Source organism: Caretta caretta, chromosome 3 (genome assembly GCF_965140235.1).
Source record: "Caretta caretta isolate rCarCar2 chromosome 3, rCarCar1.hap1, whole genome shotgun sequence".
NCBI lineage: Eukaryota > Metazoa > Chordata > Testudines > Cheloniidae > Caretta > Caretta caretta.
This window is the reverse complement of record NC_134208.1, coordinates 130,874,000-130,894,832: the sequence shown is the minus strand read 5'-3', so window position 1 is coordinate 130,894,832 and position 20,833 is coordinate 130,874,000. Positions and strand designations below refer to the sequence as shown.

Sequence of the window (20,833 nt, the reverse complement as noted above, 5' to 3'; positions counted from 1 at the left end):
CCAAGCAATACTAGTGCCTACAGTGCCACCTGAAGTCCAAAATGAAAGGGACTTAGTTTTGCTTTCAAAACTGTCCAGTAGAAAAGTGTGTTCTGAAGTTGATATATGCTTTTTTCCTTTTAAATTTCATTACAGTTCTGTAGAAACTAAATATTTTGGCCTAACACTTTAAATTTATGTAAACTTTACAAATTCAATTTTTTTTAAATTAAAAGTTTTTTTCTACTTTGTAGAAGTGTTAAAAATAAGTGGTGATAATGCTCATGGTAACATACGTAAAATAACTGGTTTTGTGATTACTTGAAAGATAAAGGCACATAACATTATACAGTCACCAATGAAACCTGTTTAATGCTAGTTACTTTGCAGTGGACATCTATTTTATAAGATTACAAAATGGTGCAAGCTCTGATTATCACAAGTAGTACCATTACGTTCAGTGAGCCTACATATGCTAGCTGTATGAGGCTGCTCCTTTACAAGGGAGATCAACAGGAGTTTTGTCATTGAGTTAATTGGGAATAGGATCATTCCCAGATACGGTCATGAGGCTTTTGCAAGAAGGTCACAAACGTGACTTGTGTTTTTCACTCATGCTTTTAAAGTGCTGAACTGACTTTTTCAGCATTTCTAGTGATACTGCATTTTTGGGACTGGCTAGGAGGAGGAACCAAGAAGGGTAGCATTTTAAAAAAAAGTTCAAACATGACCTGTTGGTTTAAATTTCTAAAGCCCTAGCACACGTTTGGGTACTATATAAAAAAGCAGAAAATTTGGGAAAAGGGTGCAATGACCAGGTATAGTCTCAATACATTGTTATTTATGAAAGGATAATGTTTGTTTTGTTTTTCTGGGTACGATTTAGCTGAAATTCCTAAATCTAGATGACCCACAGAACCTTAATCACACAGGGCTAGAACTCTGAAACCATTTTTAGCTGATAGGATTGTTGTGCATAAACTAGAGCAAGAGGGTCCTGGTTTAATTGAACAAACGAATCGGAAACAAGATCCTCTGAATTCTCTTCCAGCTCCGAGGCTGATGTCTTCTGTGGCCTTGGCCAAGTCATTTACTGCTGTTCCTCCATGTGTAACATGAGGGTAACAATACCTGCCTTACAAGAGTAATGAGAGGATTAAATGGCTAATGTCTGTCTGAAGATGAGAAGGATAAGAGGTTTTTTCTCCTAGCTGCAGGTTGGAAGTCAGTAAGTACTCTGAACTCTGATATTAAAACTGACAAGCCAAGAACCTGAGAATATGAAATTATTCAAGATGGCATGTTTAAAGAATCCTCCTTAGTTACGTTAAGTGAAGCATTGATTTTGACTCTTCCTAACATACAGTTCTATGGCAGAGGTAGCTGCAGACTCTTCACAATGCATACAGAAAGCTCTGCTTTCCTTAATGTGAAGTTCTAGATGTTATCCCACTTGCCCTGTACCAAATAAGCGTGAAATTAGTTTGGGAAATGGTGGGTGAAAGTTAACTGATCTTAAGGAGAACAAATAATGATGAACAATTAATGATGAACAATTCTGATGAACAATTAATCCAATATCTGATCTATGTTGTAGTCTGCATTTAAAAAAAAACTCAGCAGTGCTTCTAATCACCTTCAGCACTTTTCCCAGAGTTAGTATTTCACTTTAGTTCTAAGCCACGATGGTTATCACTTTCATATTGCTGTTTCTACCTGTGCTATTCGTGCCTATTAGTTGCCTGCCTCCTTCTCAGATTAGGCTGCCATAAATTCATCAAGCCTATGTTCTTTCAGGCATTGGTCCTAATCTTCAAAGCAAATAATGGCTCAAACCCCAGCTACCTTAGAGAGAGCATTTTTCTCTACACATTACTGGGTCTGCTGTACTCTGCTGAAACAATACCATTCACAAAGTCCAGAATCATGCACATTTAAACTGACGGCAAAATATTATCAACTGAGGTGATCACAGGTGCAATGAACTGCCGCAGAACAAACTAATCCAGAATCTCACTAACCTTTAGGAAATTCTGTGCAACATTCTTGCTTTGTTAAAGCTTTTCTACATAACCAGAAAAACATTCACAATATCAGCCATTCCCCTGTCAAGTCAACCCTGGCTCCCTGCTGCTCCCCACCTCAAAAAAAACCTAACAAAAAAAAAATCCTATCCCAAGCAGAGCTTTCTATCCTTAAAAAAAAAAGGGGGAGGTTGCGGGGGGCAGAGACTCCATGAAGCCCACTATGGCCTTTGCTAATTTTTTAAATCAGGAATGTGCTCAAATAATACAAATAGCAGTATAAAATCCTATGCTAAAATAAAATGATCACAGCTAACTAGAGTGGAAATTTATACTAATGTTGAATGAGGTACAGAAGGGACTGAAAATAGCAAAGACCCAGTACCAACACTGTACCTATATTAGGAAAAATGTCTGGGGATGTGCAGGATAGAGAGTGTGAGAAGTGAATATAATAATTTCTAGGACAATGGGTCTCAACCTTTTCCCTCCCTTCCACTTAACAATATGGGAAGGGCAGGTGACTTACAACTCCCAGGCTCAAAACCCATGTCACTTTCTGCCCCTCAAGAGAAGCATTCAATGTAAGCCACTGCTGATCAGTGAAGTATTCAGCAGGGGCAGAGCCACATTCAGTAAAGAAAACCCTTGGTATGTCTCTCCACTCAAGCAAGAGCTTCAAATTTTCACCATGTGAAAACTAACAAACTTCATTGTGGCAGAGGAGCTGCCAATGTTGGGTTCCCCATTCTTCACATAAAATAGGGAAGAGGCTTGGATCTATTAAAGTTCACATCTTTAGCAGCCTTTTCAAGTACTTCTAGTTTCCACTGGCAGCCTCTTTTCTGCGAAAGCTTCCTGGTGAATTGAACAATGAGCCCAAATAGCTTGGGGTATAAGCCTAGTCGATCAGCCTCTGTAGTTTCAGGCTTGTCTACAACAAAAATTGTATAACCTCTTCCCCACAGTGTGGACACAATTATATCAGTTGAAAGATGCTCATTCCAGTATAGCTAGGCCTGCACAGAAAGGCAAATAAGCTATATGGGTATAAGGTATTTTTACACTGGTATAAATGCGTCTACACGGGGGACTGTACCAACATAAACGGTACAAAAATGGGTGTAGACCAGGCTTTCATCTCATTGCTTGGTCTCTGTCATTGCAAATACCAACACAGTGATACCAATCCAACTCAGCTGCAGGAGCTGATTTGTAGAAAGCTTCAAATACTTTTTTTTCTCTAATACATCATGTCAGAGCACAGCAAAACAGGAAGTCATTATGTATGAAGCCTTCCCTCTCAGCATGGAAAATAAAAGGTGGACAGATGATGACACAGCTGTAATTTCATTCAGTTGTACTGTATTAAGAAATACTGGCTCTCCTGAACTCTTCTGAACAGCTGTTCCTGAACACCTGGAGCTAGATCATGAATTTGTTAGCTGCCTGTTCTCTTGGAGAGGGGAATTGTTTTGTTTTGACTTGATTGGCAGCAACAAATCTCAGCACCCAAACTATAGGCTCCCAATCAGAGTTTTCCCTGTTATGAGGCATGGCAGCTTTGGCTATGTGTAGTGACACTTAATATGACACTCAGAGGGTCTCATGTTTACAGTATTGCCATTTAATTAAACAGTCTGCTGAGTTTATAAATGTATAAGATTTAAAGTGAAGTGTTTTGTGTAAAGATAGAGGTGTGGTCTACAAATTGGTCAGTACCCCGTCCTTTTAGTGAGCATATTCATGCCCCATAATCCTTTGCCAGCTACTGCTGCAATCTGTGGCATATTGGAAAAATGTCAGATTCCACGCCTGCAGAATTTCAGAGTCCATATGCACTTGACTAGGGCAGCTCACACCTCTCAGAACTATTATTTCAGGCTGTCTTCAGATCCTGGAAGGCACCCCTGTGTTAGGATACCCATGGCAAACCACCACCACCAACAACAACAACAAATGTGATCGCTGCAACCCTAAGAGCTAGGGACATTTTTTTTAAATGATTTTAAAATGGAAGAAAAGGTGGATGGGGATGACCCATTAGTTGTAACCCCTGTTCTAGGATAATAAACACAGCTGTGCATGATCTCTCTTTTTGCTTATAACAGAAATATTTTGCAGCCTATATTGTTGCACTTAGCCTACTTTGAGTAATGCACTACCAAATTAGTGTCTCTATAGGAATGGTGATATACCCTTGACCTCTGTAGGACTGGCTGATGGACTAGTTTTGTATATATACACAAGAATGTAATGATACGGAGGAGGACTGTTTAGCCATAGGAATGTATAATATTTAAAGTTGTGGAAAAGGTATGCATGTAAAGCATAAATAAAAAGGACTTTTTGCATGAATGGCTAGCGACAAAGCATGAGAGAAAATGTCTAATTGCATAATCATAAAACAGCATTTGTGCCAGGGCAAGAGTCAATATTTTGCTATTATCTTAGATCTATATATGATCAGCCTAGATCTAAAGAAAACCCCCTCTGGACATGAAAGAGGATATGAGAGAAGCAGTAAAGGAAACAAATGGGGAAGCTGACCTTTCCTCTCAGTTGTGCTCTATCCTATTCTACCCCAAATGGTTAATCATTAAAATTTAATCCTTTATTAGTCCAATTACAGTTCCCATAATACATTAGATCTTTGCCCATGAATGTCTCTTCTCCTTTATAAATGTATAGAGATGGTAATAATAATAATATTCTGAATGGATATTATATTTTCTTTCTCACCACAAGTAAATGATGTGCTATAATGGCCTTGCAAGAGGAAGAAATAAACTTTTCCAAGCTGAAAGATGTGATTAAATGTATGGAAAGAACAAAGACAATCTGCTGATACTGGTAAAGCCCCCTTATGATAGGAAGAGATCTGAGACTCCATGATGAATATCACACAGAAGAAAGAAAGCACTCCAGGACTTTTAAAATCAGACCTTAAAGGAAATGTAGAAGTGCTGTGGTTAAAAGACAAAATAGCTGTAGCTGAAGGACAAAAGAGGTTTTTGAAATTCAAACTGTGTGTGAGAAAATATAGTTGTCTGCCACATTTGAAGTAAATTTTTCATCATGAGCTGATTCTGATAAGACAGTAGTACTTCATCTTATTTCAAACAAGTATGTTATCGCTTGGATTCAGAGAAATGGTTTATATTCAGTATAACATAGTGTCTATAAAATGGGGTTCATTCCATCACATGGACAACATACAGCGATGATGTTAAAAGCTTAACAACTTATAATTGGCATCTTTTACTAAAATGGGTCTTATTTGAGCTTTGTCTTCTCATTCAAATCTTTGGATCATCTCTTATTTTTACCCTCTAACCATTCCAGTACCAAAACTCTTCACAATAAAAATCTGAATATGTTATTTTTTAATCTAAATGATTTGTGATAGAGGCTTTGGTTAAAATGACATGTTGATTCATTTATGGTGAAGGCACTATAAAGGGTCAAGATTAGATGAATATTAACAAAATACCAACCTCCCCCTGGAAGCTTGTAAAAAGAACCATGTATTGTATTGGTACTTTTACAGAAGAAATAATGACCTTAACACACTGGCTTTTTTTTTTTTTAAATGATTCAAATGGCATTGCTGTTTGACCAGTCAGAACAGTTTAAGCGATAATGGCTAGGACTCAGACAGGCATAATTATTGTTTGTGACAGGGTTGAGTTCCAAGAGCCAAAATGAGCTCTAGAATTATTATTTCTGTCTACCAGGATAATCACAAAGAGAGATTTATGACCCATGCGAGAAATGTTCCTGGTTTCTGAAAGAGGAGCACACACAGTGCTGCAAGAATGAAGAAAACGCTTTCCCACTATGAATTTAAGACTATAGTTTGACAGCTAAACTTCACCACAATATGCCACAATACAATAATGAACAGCAGACTGTAGTCAGTGGCTGCCATGCTTCCAGACTGTGTATAATACAGTATTTGGGGAAACTTCCTGTGCTGATTTTAAATTGAGGGGTCCAGGAAAAGTTGTTTTTTTTTAAAGTCTAAACACAATAGTGATTAATTTTCAATAATAGTAATAATGAAGTTCAGTTGACTACTGAAATAGTGCTGTGTTTAAAAAACAAATGGATTAATCTCTTTAAATTACTTACCAACTTTATCTATAAAATACAAATTCTTTTGCTAAAAGCACATTCCTCTGAAATTAGATCAGTTTCAGATTGTGCAACGCTTGCTATTTCCACATTCTCTGGTGCAGTTTCCTGATTAGCAGGGTCAATAGGAAGCCAAGGAAGCAGCGGAAATGGGCTCCTGCTGTGGATATGACAGTGTCATCCAAAAATATTGAATTTTGTCATTTAAAAAAAACCAAAGAGCCAAATTCTCTGCTGGTCAACTGAGTTACCCCAGCTGAGAACTTGGTCCAAAATTATTAGCTTATTCTCAAAGGGTATTTTCTATGTACCTCAGTCCAGTGTGCTGTTACTGAATCTGTATCTTTGTAGGGTGAATCAATAAGATCACAGAACACTGAGTACTCTTAGATCAATTTTATTTGCCTACAAGCTATAGACCCCAACAGAGCACAAATCAAGCCTAGCTACACAGTTTAATCTATTATATTTACGCTTGAGCACCTCCACAAACTGTAGGCTTTGGCTGTTTTTCCAGGCAATCTGGTCCCAGAATAGATTGTCCTTGTCGGCCCACCCAATGTGGAGCCTGTGGGATTTAAGCACACCAGAAAACCAAGTATCTGGTGAGTAAGGCAATGGTTTGGCTCGGAAATTACTTCTATGTACGTTACTGTAAGAGTCAACTGACACATGAAATCTTTTTAAATGAGTCTCTTTAGTCTTGCATTATCTAGCATTCAAATTAAATTAATCATCCTTTTAGAAAATGCATGCAGGATATGACAAGGACTATGAGCCTTAAACAGGTTTCTCAATGTGACCTCAAATGGCAGGCACCAAGAAACTATATGTAAATGATTTGGTAATAGCTTGCAGACAACACTAAATGCCAAATATGAAAACAGACATGTTTTGACAAACAGTTGAGGCTATAACACCTACCTGTTAGTCCACCTGTTTCAGGTTTCTCACCTTACAATTAGCTGAATTCCAGGGGCTGGGGGGAATTAGTTCACTGAAGGGGCTACATTAATCTTAGTATTACCTAATTTTTTAAATAAAATTGTATTGGTTTTGCTACGTAACAAGATAAATACAGCATGTATGTGCCAATTAAGCAAAGTGGCATCCCTGCAACAACTGTATGTAACTCACCTTTTCATTAATATGACAACCAGCAAAGTATAGTTATCTAGCCTTTAAACCACAGTGAAAAAGAACACGGAAAAAGAAAAGGGGTTGGGATCCACGTTAAAAAAGTGGGCAGTAAGCAGTAGAGCTATTACTATGTAAGGATTTTGGAACTTTCACTCCCCTTCTCCATTTTATTTATAATTTTGCAGACTTAATTCATTGGAGGCTATCTTAATAAAAACAAAAAGATGATTCAAAAAGTCCTGAAAAATAAAGTTGTAAGTCCTGAAAAACAACTTGAGCAATTCAAACAAACATCCATTCCCCAAAAACCAGAGCCAGGAATAAAGCAAATAGGAATTAAAAACTCAGCTGCTTATAGATACATTTTGTTGCTTATAAAAAGCAATGCCACGCAACATATTAAAAGACTATTCGGGAACCAGTAACGTTACCCATCCAGTCCTCAATCCTGCAACTTTTTCCATATGGACAGACTCCTGTCAATATAGATTTGTGCAGGCTCAAGGGGCACTCACATGGAACACGTTGTAGGATCAGGGCCATGATCAAAATTATCCAGTTCTTCTGCACTCAAACATTCCTATCACCTAATTAACCTGTTCAAAAAGCTTTGGCAATGTCAAAATATGAATTTCTTCTCATCAACAAATCTCACAGTTTGGTGGGAAAGAAAGCTTTAATCTCAATGGCTTTAAATACAGATATCAGCATTAATCTTTTTTCTATGGCCTCAGAATTAACATTATATCTAAGTAATTCTCGATTACAATTCAGAATTGCATTATCTTTTATTTGTTATCATACTGATAAAAGCCCAATCTAACACGCACTACAGGCCCTGAAGAGTCTCCCATGGTGTTCACTGAAAGCAGGTCAGGGCTGTAAATGATTTGTCAAGTATGAAATGACAAATATATTAGCTCTGGTGAACTGAAAACAGATGGCTCTCCATTTCATAGAGAAAAGACTGAATCTGTTCTGTTTTACTCGACAGACAAAAATGTGCACTGCTGTTAAGCGTGACATGGCTTTTCCCCTCCAAAGTGTGGAAGAATATGAGTGTCCATTATTCGGAATCTTGACTAGTAATTTGTAATTAAGCATGGGGTAGGATGTGTAATCTATACCACGTACAGTTCAAAGTAATCTGCAGCTATAAGGCATGGCTAGACACTTGACAAGAGCATGCCTGTCACTGTTGCTCAAGTGTTGACCCTTGTACATCTGTTTCCCAGTAGATATGCAAGGACACAGTCCTAGGACACCTGGTTTTTCCACTTTACAATGTCTACAGTGAAACTTGTAAGAGACACCACCCTTATTAGGCAACCTCTTGTCTTAAGAGACTGGCCCAAAGTATCCCAAACATATAGAGTACAATTCTACCCCACCTTTGTTAGAAAGCTACTTCTGTTAAGCAACCACGTTTCATTAGTCATTTGAATGGTTTAAGACAGATTTCATTGTTACACAGTAAATAGTATGTACAGTGAGGATTTTAAGGTTTTAACTAAGCACCTACTATGTGGTAGTGTTAAAATGTCATTTCATGTTAATCATTCATAGTCCTGGAAATAATCTAACTTGATTTAGCTTTAGTTTTGAGCTCCTTTACTAAGGGTTTGATCCAGCTCCATTAAAAACCATGGTAAAACTTCCATTGACTTCAAAAGAAGCTGGATCTGGTCCTAAAAACCCATCCACCATAGCTGTAAGACCTGCAGCCATCCATCTCTTTATGGGGCTGCCATGGATAGCTGGGTGGTTACAGTGCTTGACCACAATCCTGAAAGGTGTGGGTTTGAGTCTTGCTTGATCTCACACTGAAAGGCCAACCTGGGTACCTGATCCAGCAGGTTAGGGCAGTCAAAGGCAGTTGGTTGTGATGTTGGCCACATTGCTCCCTTTCTGTTCCATTAGGTATGACACCTTGTGCCTTACCCACTTCAGCCTGATGAGCCATTGGCTCCTGGGAATTTTGACTTTGATTCATCGAGGGAGGGGAGATAGCAGCAGAATGCCCATAAGAGTGATTTTTTTCTCCTTTTGGAGGCAGAGAACATTTCAAAGCAACTAAATAGCAAATTAACCATGTGGCATTTCTGGCTTCTACTGTTATTTTTGTACACTTCATAAAATCAAAAAGTAACTTAGGCCACGTCTACATTAGCACTTATATCAGCAAAACTTTTGTCGCACAGGGGTGTGAACGACGTAAGTCTTGCTGGCATAAGTGTTTGTGTGCAGAGTGTTATGTCGGCAAGAGACGCTTTCCCGCCAACACAGCTACCGCCGCTCATTGAGCTGGTTTTATGTTGATGGGAGAGCTCTCTCCCATCAGCATGACGAGGCTACATGAGCACCGGTACAGCAGCACAGCTGTATTGGTACAGCTGAGCTGCTGTAAGCTTGGAAGTGTAGACATGGCCTTAGTAACAGAAGCCTTACTTACTCTCTTTTCATTTTTAACCAGTGTAAATATAGCTGATGAATCTGTAAAACTGCTAAGTGGGGGGGATCTTTTTTCTTTTAAAGGTGGAGATTCGGCAATGGAATATTACCCTCAAGATATTTTACTAATGCAGGAAAAACTGTCCACCTCTGGGTAGTAAGAGGTTAAACATTTATACTTTTCCCTTTCTTGAAGTCTTGGAAATATAAATTGCTTTTACCTTATTCAGTTAGTAAAACAAGCTGCTAATAAGCTAAAATTATACTTTATTGTCCTGGCCAAGAAACGTGTAGATTTTATTTTGCAGCTCATTTATAACAGAACAGTGATCATCAAGTGTGGAGACGCTTCAAGGAACCCATATTGTATGAACAACAGACTTCCCCAGGGATCTGTACTAGTGCTGATGCTCTTTAATATATATACAGCTGACCTGCCGCCCACCTCGGCAGCTAAGTTTGTGTACACTAAAGGCATCTACTTGGCAAGAGTCAGAAGGAGCTTGAGGCACTGGAGTCCTGTCTGTTACCTGATCTTGACATCTTGGCTAAGTACTTTTCAAAGAAGACACTCCCTAAAATCCAGTCGAGTGTCACGCTCCTCTTGCTGGCAACTCATGGGGTGGAAGAGCTGCAACCTTATAGACATCTACCAATGCCCTAATTATTGCACCTGCCAAAAACTGTGCAGCCGCATGGGGCTCCAGACATCATTGTGGAAAGCTGGACTCAGTGATCAACTCTGCCCTTCATATCATCATCGGTGCAACCCAGACAACTCATTTCCAACCTTCTGGTCCTGACTTCCATGCTCCCCTGGAAGTCAGGTGTGAAGGCAGGGCCCTGGCTACATTATTATATGTGGTAAACTATCAAGACAGCTTACTTCATAATTTCATCTCAAAGCCACATCAAAATCCCAGTTAAAGTCAAGATACTCCTTTTCTGAAAAAGTTGAGCCTCTCCGACAGTACATCCGAACAGCAGCAACAAGTGGTGCAGGATTATATTTTGGATCAGTGGTGCATTTCTTGGCAGATAGACAACTCAGGTCTGAGTCCCCTCATCTCTCTGGCTTGGCTCTTGTATGCCCCCAGAGAACAACTTGATGAACCAAAAGATCCTTCTTTGTTACAACAGGCTCTATTGTGGTCATCGGGGGGGGGGGGGGGGGGGTTAACTACTGCTGAGGCTTCTTGAGCTCCCTACCCTGCCCCTGCGGATCTCAAGTTATACTTATGAACTGCCCTTTTTATCCTCTTGATGGTGAATGGATGTGCTTAAAACAGCTCTGGATGACACAGCCGTAATAGGGGCTAGATCATTTACTCAACATCCAACTCACTGCTTGTACTATCAGAAGGCATATGCCAGAATAAGTTAGTAAAAAGAACTTGGCCCTTTTGACATTACCAGGTTACTAGCTAACACCACAGCACTAATTGGACAGGACAAATAGTTATAACTTTAGTGTTCACTCAGTAGGAAACGCTGTTAGTAAGGTTGTAAAGTGTTTCAACTATAATCCCTTCCTCTCAGTCATTCATGAGTTTCTGAAAAGTTCTCCTTTGTGACTTAAGTATGCCATAACAAGACATTCTACAAGTAGCTGCAAGTCAGCTATGTTCATCTCAGCTTTATTTTTTGGTATGTAGGGAGAAAAAATTGAGGGCTGCAACAAATCCATCTGCTAAAAGCCTGATAGGGATATGTGAGGGTATTACAGAGAATTTATGAGTTTCCTCAAGAATGTCCTTAAAAAGGGAATATATAATTAAAGCTGGAAATAGGAAGATGAATGGGAAAAGCTTTGCTGTGTGGTTTGAGCTGGCAGCATCTCTCACACAAGTTACTCCACAAGTTGAGTTTATCTAGTCAGATAACTTGGGAGAGAGGTATGACTTAGTGATCTAAATATATCAGGTGTGGAAATCCCTGGAACACTATATATATATATATATATATGCTCACTATATAAATACAAATATTTGGTTTTAACCTTCAACCTGCTCTCTATCCGTTTTTGTCTAGCTTACAGTTCTGCATTTGAAAGCCTTAGGAGCAGGGACCACAACTGTTCTGAAATCTCTATAAAGGACCCTGCTTTCTAAGTTCAAAAGTGCCTTCCAATGTAGATAAAATTATATCATGAAGTGGTGCCATTCCAGTGGAACCTTAAAAACAAGGTCCCGGCTGCTCTGGGCAGACATCAGAGATTGCATGGCACTTTTCAAAAGACATGGCCAAATTCCGCTCTTCCTGTTATTGTGCAGTGCACTAGCTGGCTACTGACTTCTGCTCCAGCTGTGACTGCATTTCAGTTGTGTTTAGCTATACTACTCCAGTTTGTAAAACACTTTTGGATACTTTAGAATTGAAGGTGCTCTAAGACTTATCTAATAGTTTCAAATTTTTTCTAAAGTGAACTTTGAGAGACAAGAAGAATACAGTCCAAAAATTCATTTGTACTCAAAACTAGAGCCCTACGTGGAACTATTTTTTTAAATCCTGCTCCTGTCTCACCCTGCAATACTCACTCGTACCTGCTCACACATTGTTTCTTGATTTTTTTTTATCCCACTCCCACTACTGTATTATGGCAGCGGGTCCATCTGGGACCCACAGGATCCCAGTCCTGCTGCAGGGCTCTACTGAAAACTTGTTATGCTTTGAGAGGTAGAAAGACCATCAGGGATTTAAAAACCATCATCAAGCCATCATTTGCTCATAAGCCAAATTGCTCCTGTGGAGGAAGTTGCTCTATTAGGGCAAGTCACGCAAATACATGCAGGAGTGATCTTGCTCACGAGCACAGTCCCAGTGAAGTCATTAGGACTTCATCCATCAGTAAACTATTTACATGTGTTTGCAGGATTGGACCCTTAAATTACAGGTAAAAAAAATCTATGTCTGTTTTAATTTGAAAACACAAAAACAACTTAACCAGAATACTGGGGCATTCCTATTGCAAATAAATACAGGTATTCTATTTTCATATAATTTCCTTTCCATTATGACCAAAACATGGCTTTTCTTCAGTATATAGGAGGAAAACACTGTTCCTAGAACTGAGTATTTCTGAAATTCAGTACAATGAACTAACATTCATGCAACTTTACATTTTATGCCACACACATTTTTATTTTGGGGATGGGTCAGGAAAAGAGGGAGATGTAAATAGAATAGGACAAGCCTTTTTAATGCCAGGAGTATAGCAAGTTGTATCCAAATGATTACATTTAATACATTGGAAACACTAACCATGGTGACAAGGGTACAATTGCTGAATATACACACAAAACATGAGAATTGCCTAAATACAGAAGTTGTCTTTTTGATTACTACATTTGCTATATGAAACTTATCGAACTCCATTGTTTCATTTTTCACTTATGCCTTACTGAGTGAATTAAGTCAGAAATTATTTTTTTAAACGTCAGCACTCTGTAGTACACATTTAAAGAGGTAAAAATACAAATTACTTCACATGAAATAGCTTTTTCCTATCCAGAAGCTTTACTTTTGTTGAGTTTAGATTCCATTGCTATCACAGTTTAAAGGAGAATACACACAAACAGCAACCCAAACTATCTTCACTTATGTCAATGCAACACATTGTATGCTATTAGCTTTTGTTGACAGTTAAAGGAGGGAACTACCTGCAGAACTGGATGTGATCCTGGGTGTAAACTGAATGTGTGCCAGACACATAAACCAGGCAAACATCCTTTGAAGAATAAGCCCTTAAGGTCACTCTCTTTTTAAAACAGAAACTGTGGCCAATTAAGGCATCGCTATACTGATGCAACACAAGACTTAGTTCAGAGATCAAAAATGTAGCTACAATGTGGGTATTTGTCTTATGAAGGTTCACAGTTACTACATCTACAATAATTGCTTTAAAGACACTGTATACTGCCTAAGTGTACAACGCCATTTTCCTTTACAACCAGCCTTCAGCATAGCTAGTGAAGTGTGATACTCCAAGGTAAGCATTTTACAAATCCTAAATTCAGGACAGCTTCTCTAAAAGTGTAATTTGAGATAGCCAAGTGAACACCTTAATAAACCACTGATTCCTGCATGTTAGTCCTTTCACTGATGGAAACTAGAAAGTTTATAATATATAAACTACTTAAATTAGTTGTTCTCTCCTTTTCTTCTCAAGGCAGTCCAAATTATTAGCTTGTATCAAAGTCTGATGTCAGAATTTTACAGCAGTTTTTAAATTTCTAAATGTAAAGGGAATTAGCCACGTTGAACACTGCCATTTTATTTTAAAATGGTGCAAAGAGCTGGCTACTCCCAGATACATTTTGAACACATTCAATATTACACACATGTGCACACATACACACTTGCACTACTAAATCATAATAAACTTAGTTTAAGGCTTTAAAAAGCTCTGAAAACAAAAAAAAAAATTACTTCAAGCTTAGTTGTAAGCAAATATTGTAGTTTCAAAAGCGTTAACATATGCGAACTATACTCCCAACGTACTTATTTTGTAGGTTTTTCTAAAAAGTTGAAAGTTACCTTCCAAAAACAAAGTTCACCCAGTACAAAATATTGCAGTTTGTCCCAGTATCTTGTATTAAAGGTCTCCTGATACTTCATCTTCATGCGATTGAAAACACTTGCATAAGAGTTTGGCTTATTACAAGCCACACAGTGGCTGACAGACTGATTAAACCTGTGCTTTTACTATTCAATACAGTAAAAGCTGAGTAAACCATTTTGAAACAGATGTTAGCACTCACAGAACTGTGTTTATGCAAGACATCTCTAGAAGTCAATGTAAAAGTTATAGCCCCTTGGTAGCACTAACAAAGTGAATTAGATCAGCAGGAAAAAAAAAAGGTATTGATAACATTCACTAGCATACATGTAGCTTTTGGGCTAGGAGGAAAAGAACATGGCAAAATATGGTTTTATATGGAGAGAGGGAGAAAGACAAATATCTGAGAAATTGTGTAAACAATCCACCCAGTACAGAACTGGAGTTAAGTGAGATGGCTAATAAGAGCAGACTAGCTTAGTACAGCTTGGAACGTGTGTATCAAATCATTTCTTCAAACAGTATCTATCTGTACTGTTGACAAACGCATACCATCCATAGTTATTCACACCACAATTACAAAAGAGTTATGAGAACACTCAGGATGTTATCGCCCTCTTGTATGATCAAAATTATAGCTGTAAGTTACTTGCCAAAAATTAGTAAGTTGGAAACACCTAGCCTGCAAATTAAAAATGATACCACCTGTCAAACATGCTGGAGGACTTTTCAAAACACGTGTAGCACATCACTTTCCTGACGTAGCTTATGCACGTGTAACTTGTATTGACAGTCTGCCAGAAATAAATGAATTTAACAACAGGTAAGGTAGCAGGGGTGTACCCCCCCAAGAAGAGACATCTAGATAGACTGGAATCTTTCTTGGAAATGGGAGTTACGCAGGGTGAAAGACTGATCCATGCACTTTTGTCCCTGCTGTGTTGTTCCTAGAAATATTCCTCCTCTTCATCAAAAAAGCCATTTTCCAAAGCATATGTGCAGTCTGCATTAGATACAGCTTGGCATGCCCCTTTGTATTCTTGTATTGATTCATAAAGAGAGTATAGTTGACATAGCAATGACATATCCAGCTGCCGAAGGCCAACCTATTGGGGGGAAAAAAATAAAGACACGTTGGTATTTCAAATGTGATTTGATTGCAATATGGTGGCACTTGCACACTTTCCCCCACAGCTACTCAGGTTCAGAGGATGAGTTGTGTGTCACTTTGAAAGAAAGGCCATATCCACCCCACTGAAGAAGCCAGATGAAACAGCTGTGGAGAAAGCGGTGTTCCATGGTATAAAATGTGGCAAAACGTTCCTCATGATTCAGTCATGTTACCATGCCCTGTTTACTGGGCAAAAAGCTGTGCAATCCGAGGCCGGTGTGCTGCAATGTAAGAGAACTCAAACACTTTGTACGCCCTGTGATGCCCAAGATAGATTTACAGGTGCGACCACATCTGTCCCATTTACTCATCTTCCTTACACAGACTGTGTTCAAGATGCTATTCTGTTTCAGAAATCCAGGTCCAATGAGGTTAGAGTGTAACTAAAAAGTTATCAAATCTGTATAACCCAGGGAGCATAAAGATCAAGCTACTGAGTGCCCACATCAAAGCATTCTAGAAATTTGCAGGACTGGAAGCTATGGTGTATACCTTTATCCCACTGTTCAGGAGATTGTAGCTATTAGTTGCCTTCAAGTAGCCTGCTGGACTGTGTTACATTGATTTGTTTGCCCCGACACAGGGCTACAACATAAGTCAGCTGCCTCATGTCCCAACTTCTTGAGTCCAGGACTAAGGGTAAAATTTTCAAAAGCATTTAAGTGGTTTAGGAGTTGAAGTTCCATTTTAAACAAGTGATTTATGTACTTTTGAAAATTTTACCCTAGACAACCTGGACAGATTAGACTTGAGCAGTGGGAGGAGCTGACCTTTCTCCATGTAGCGAGGGCACCAGAATTACATGAATCCGTGTGTGGGCAAGCGTACACACGCCCCTGTAGGTACAAAGCAGGCAGAGACCAGAGGGGAGAAAAACAGAGCTAGCCATTTAATATGAAAGAATTTCCTCACTCTAGCACTGAAGGGCCAATATACCTTTAAGAGTATTCAGCTGACCAAAGGAAATGCTCAAACCAAACATCTCCTTTATTTGAGATATGTTAAAAATGCTGCACAGCTAAAACTTAAGTGAACTGCCATACGTACCAATTTCTGAGAACAAAAATTAGTTTGACACATAGTACCTAATCAGGGTTAGTCCCAGGGAAGAAATTTACCATAACCAACAATTGGAGAAAGGGAAAAAATATTTATTATTTTTATTATTTGTACTGTGGTAGCACATAGAGGCCCAAATCAGAAATCAAGACCACACTAAACAAAAAGACAGTGCCTGCCCCAGAGATCTTAGGATTCAAATACCTGAAGAGAGGACAGGTAGATACAACACATGGGTAAACAAGATAAAAGCAACACACACTTAGCTTTTTGTTTGGGGTCCTCCATTTCTGAGGTGAAGGAAGGGATACATTAATGTCCCACAAACTGCCTCCCTCTAGTTAAAGAAAGCTGGACATCAGTTGTCAAGTTAGATGTCACTAGACCACTGCCACAACTCCCTCATAACCCTCACATCTGTTGTTTTTCTTTCCATCTTCATGATTTCCTCTAGCTGTTGCCCCCTCCTCCTCCTCCTCTCCCCAGTGCTGTCCATGTGCTGCTACCCCAGCACCAAACTTTTCTCCCATCAAAAAGTGAAGCAGGATCAGGAGCACATCATTTGCTCTCTCTCCTCTGTTTCTCTCAGCCTTGGCAAAGCAGCACTAATGCAACTCCCCTCCAGGGAATGAGCGTGACAGAGAAAAGAAAAATGGGATACCCGTGGCTGAATTTAAACCCCTACTCCGCTCAAATCACAGGATAAAAGATCATATTCAGCCTTGAAAGGGCTAATGAATATTTAGCAGCCCAGGCAAAGTCTACATCCTTAAGATGGCAACTAGCGATCAAAACAAATTACTCACCCCAAGCAAGCATGCGAGCAGCATGTTGTACTACTGACATGTACACACACACATACAGAGGAAAGGTTACGCAATCTTACCTCAGAGGTGAATAGTATCTACAAATATTTAAAGGGCATCAATATTGAGGTTAAGAATTGTTCAGGGAAGAATAATTAGAGGTAGCGAGTTGAAGTTGAGCAAGGAAACCTTTAGGCTGGAGAACAGAAAAAGATTCTAGACACTCAGGTCTATGTCTTATTGGAAGTAATGGAGTTCTTACCAATGGAACAAGAGTTTCAGCTAAACACATTTGGGAACATTCTGTGAAGACAAATTCTGCACTAGCTGGGAAATGGACTAGAATAGACATCCTAATAATTATTGTTTTTCACTGTTTGTTTTGTTCAACAAGGTAAAGGCAGGTTCAATTTTAATGTAGTACAATCTGATATAAGCAGTATCTTATTTTCAAGTTATGGCTCAGACCCAGACACTCAGCATCTTTCATGTTCAGTAGAACCTATGTGCAGAGACAACGCCAGTATGTAGTCCTTGATTTTGTGCTATATTTTCTAGAACCACTATAGACAGAGAGAACGTCTTAAACACAAAGGGCTAATATGTCTTTACTAATATGTACTAACAATTGCTAATATCTTGTTTTTCTGTATTTGTTCCATATCTCAGACAAACAAAGGAAACAGATCTATCAAGAAAGATAAAAATACAGTCTCTGGCTCTTGGCATGTTGCTGATAAGACTACTGGTACTGCATTTTTTCAGACTTTAGCGAATTGATCTTGTATGGTGAAAAAGTTCGCTCACTCAAAGTGTTCACCGTAGACACCGCAAAAGGCATAGTATAAGTTGTCACTGTACCTACTCCTTACACGAATGACAGTTCAGAGAGGGTTCCCTCCCCTGCAAAAGACAAAAACCTTACTCCTTTCTAAATCTACTACTGTCCCCTTCAAAATCAATGCAGAGAACTTCATTTGGGTACGGAGGGAAGAATGCTGGTACATATCCCCCCCCCATATTGACATTAGAATCTTATCACAAGCTGTTTTCTACTGTTTAAGCATCAAAAACATGCTCAATATTATTTTAATTTAGTATAATGTAAAAAAATTAAGTTTGCAGTATATTAGTTATATTATAGTACTACCTGTCCAAGAGAAAATAGGTGACCTATTACTAAAACGTTAGAGACTCCTGCATTTGTCTGTTAACAACTGCACCTAAACTGGAGATCTGTTCCAGTGGGTAAAATATTTACTCCTCAAAAGATTTATTTAACCAGATTATCACTAAGGATATTTCATCTATAGCATCAAAGAGATATTCTAACTTAAGCCATTTGATGTGCATTTCTCACTTGTTTTTCCATCCAAAGACATTCAAATTTCTAACACTTCCTGAAATCAGTGATGATACATATTATGAAAAACTGAGATTTTTTTCCTGTTGCCCTTTAGAACATTGCTGAAACAGAGTTTGCAGTCCATAGAGATACACTGCATCTGACAACCACCTAAAAATGATTGCTCGATGTCAATGCAAATTGATATCTCCAACATGAAATTGAAGACACTAATACAACTGTCTAGTTGTTGAAACACTTTTGTTGTGACAGAATAAGATTTTAGCATTTAAAATGTCTTCTTAGTATATTGAGGAGGAGCATTCTACAGGTTGGCAGCAACACCTTATCAGACAAAACAAACACAACACTGATTGTAGGATAAGTATAAAATTAAAGGTTTCAGAGCACCAGCCATGTTAGTCTGTATCAGCAAAAAGAACAGGAGTACTTGTGGCACCTTAGAGACTAACAAATTTATTAGAGCATATGCTTTCGTGGGCTACAGCTCACTTCATCAGTTGCATAGAATGGAACATATAGTAAGAATATATATATACACACACAGAGAAGTTGTATGTGTGTGTGTATATATATACACACACATACATATACATACACACACACAGAGAAGTTGTATGTATATACAACTTCCAACTTCTCTGTACATGTGTGTGTGTGTGTATGTGTATATATATATTTTTTTTTTTTTCTTACTATACGTTCCATTCTATGCAACCGATGAAGTGGGCTGTAGCCCACAAAAGCTTATGCTCTAATAAATTTGTTAGTCTCTAAGGTGCCACAAGTACTCCTGTTCTTTTTATAAAGTTAAAGTTTTTTATAAAGTAGTATTACTTGTAGTGTAGAAAGGATGTATGGTTCCAAAATAACTAAAGACCTGCAGTAACAAGACAAAGAAAAACTGTCTTAAAAGAAACAAGCTCAAATCTTCCCACTGTTCTGCTGGTAAACAAAGAGTGGGGGGAGAAGAGAAGAAAGGAAAGGCCTTGGGAAGAGAGGACGCTGTAAACCTTTTTTGGATTAAGACTGGAAATAAAAGCAAATTGTCTCAAATTGATTTTTAGCTGAAGTCAGTAATTTGGCAATGACATCACTTGTTTGTCAAAAAGGTATAAACTCTTAAAGGATTCATTGCTAATTCTTGATGGGGCACATTAGAACTGACCAATATGGGTCTAAGCACCCCTGGGTTTAGCCCATTTGTAAGTATCTTGATCAAATGCTTATAAGTGGTTTGTTACTGTTTGGATGTAGTAAATTGCTTATTAGTTAGGCTTTTTAGGCATGTTTAGAGCAATTGTATAAATACTATTTGGCCTTTGGATTTAATAAAGGAATTTATGATAAAGTTCATGTTTGGTGGTTTCCCACATCAATATTAATAATATTAATAATTTCAAATATTAATAATTCTAACACTGGTGCAACTCTGTTTAAACCAATGATCAGTCATGGATTTTGCCCTGTCTACAGCCCTTTGCAAAGCAGCAAGAGCTCATAACACTCTTAACATAACCCATTCTCAGAGAAGAAAGTCATATTAAGAATATGTATACTCAGCACTTGGGAGCATGCTTCCCAGCTCCAGTAGACAGATGTGTGCTAACTCCGCTCAAGCTATCACACTAAAAATATCAGCATAGCCAGGGTAGCATGGACGGGGCTTGGCCTAGCCACCCAAATACAAATCCAACCAGATGCTCCAGGGAACATACTCAGGCAGCTAGCCCAAGCCATCACCCATACTATCCCCAGTGATGATGCTATTGTTAGCAAGGCAGCTTGAGCAGGCTTAGTACACCTCTATCTGCTACATAAACAGATTTCCCCCTACTGAAACAGCACAAGAAACTTTTATCATTCAAATACTCAAAGACAATTTTTTTTTTAAGCCTTGATCACTGTATCAAGCATTTTCAAAAATAAATCTTACTTAACGGGAGGAGAAAAGAATTTCAGCAAGAGTGTTTCCTAAATCAACTTTAAGCACAGGAAAAAAAAAGTATTTTAAAAATATTAATATTTTCAATAGAGCAGGAGGAAGGAGAGGGGCACGTAAAGGGGCCCAAACTGGAAAAAAAAGACTGAACTAGGGGTGTATTTTATCTGTAGCTAAAGGAAGCCTAGTAATTTCTTTGG

General features: G+C 38.5%; 1 protein-coding gene across 4 annotated transcripts in view; it reads right to left on the bottom strand.

Moving 5' to 3' along the window:
* Window positions 1–12,845: 12,845 nt before the first annotated feature.
* The window catches only part of LOC125633931 (protein FAM89A), a 53,307-nt gene continuing 45,319 nt past the window's right edge, over window positions 12,846–20,833 (bottom strand). For 3 of the 4 annotated variants that reach the window (XR_012667715.1, XR_012667714.1, XR_012667716.1), the window contains exon 5: window positions 15,277–15,395. Coding sequence is in view for 1 of the 4 variants with exons in the window: in XM_048843932.2 (XP_048699889.1) it covers window positions 15,237–15,395 (159 nt within the window). In the remaining 3 variants the exon portion in view is untranslated. Of the gene's footprint in view, window positions 15,396–20,833 lie in introns of all 4 variants that reach the window. The other variant, XM_048843932.2, reaches the window with a different exon arrangement.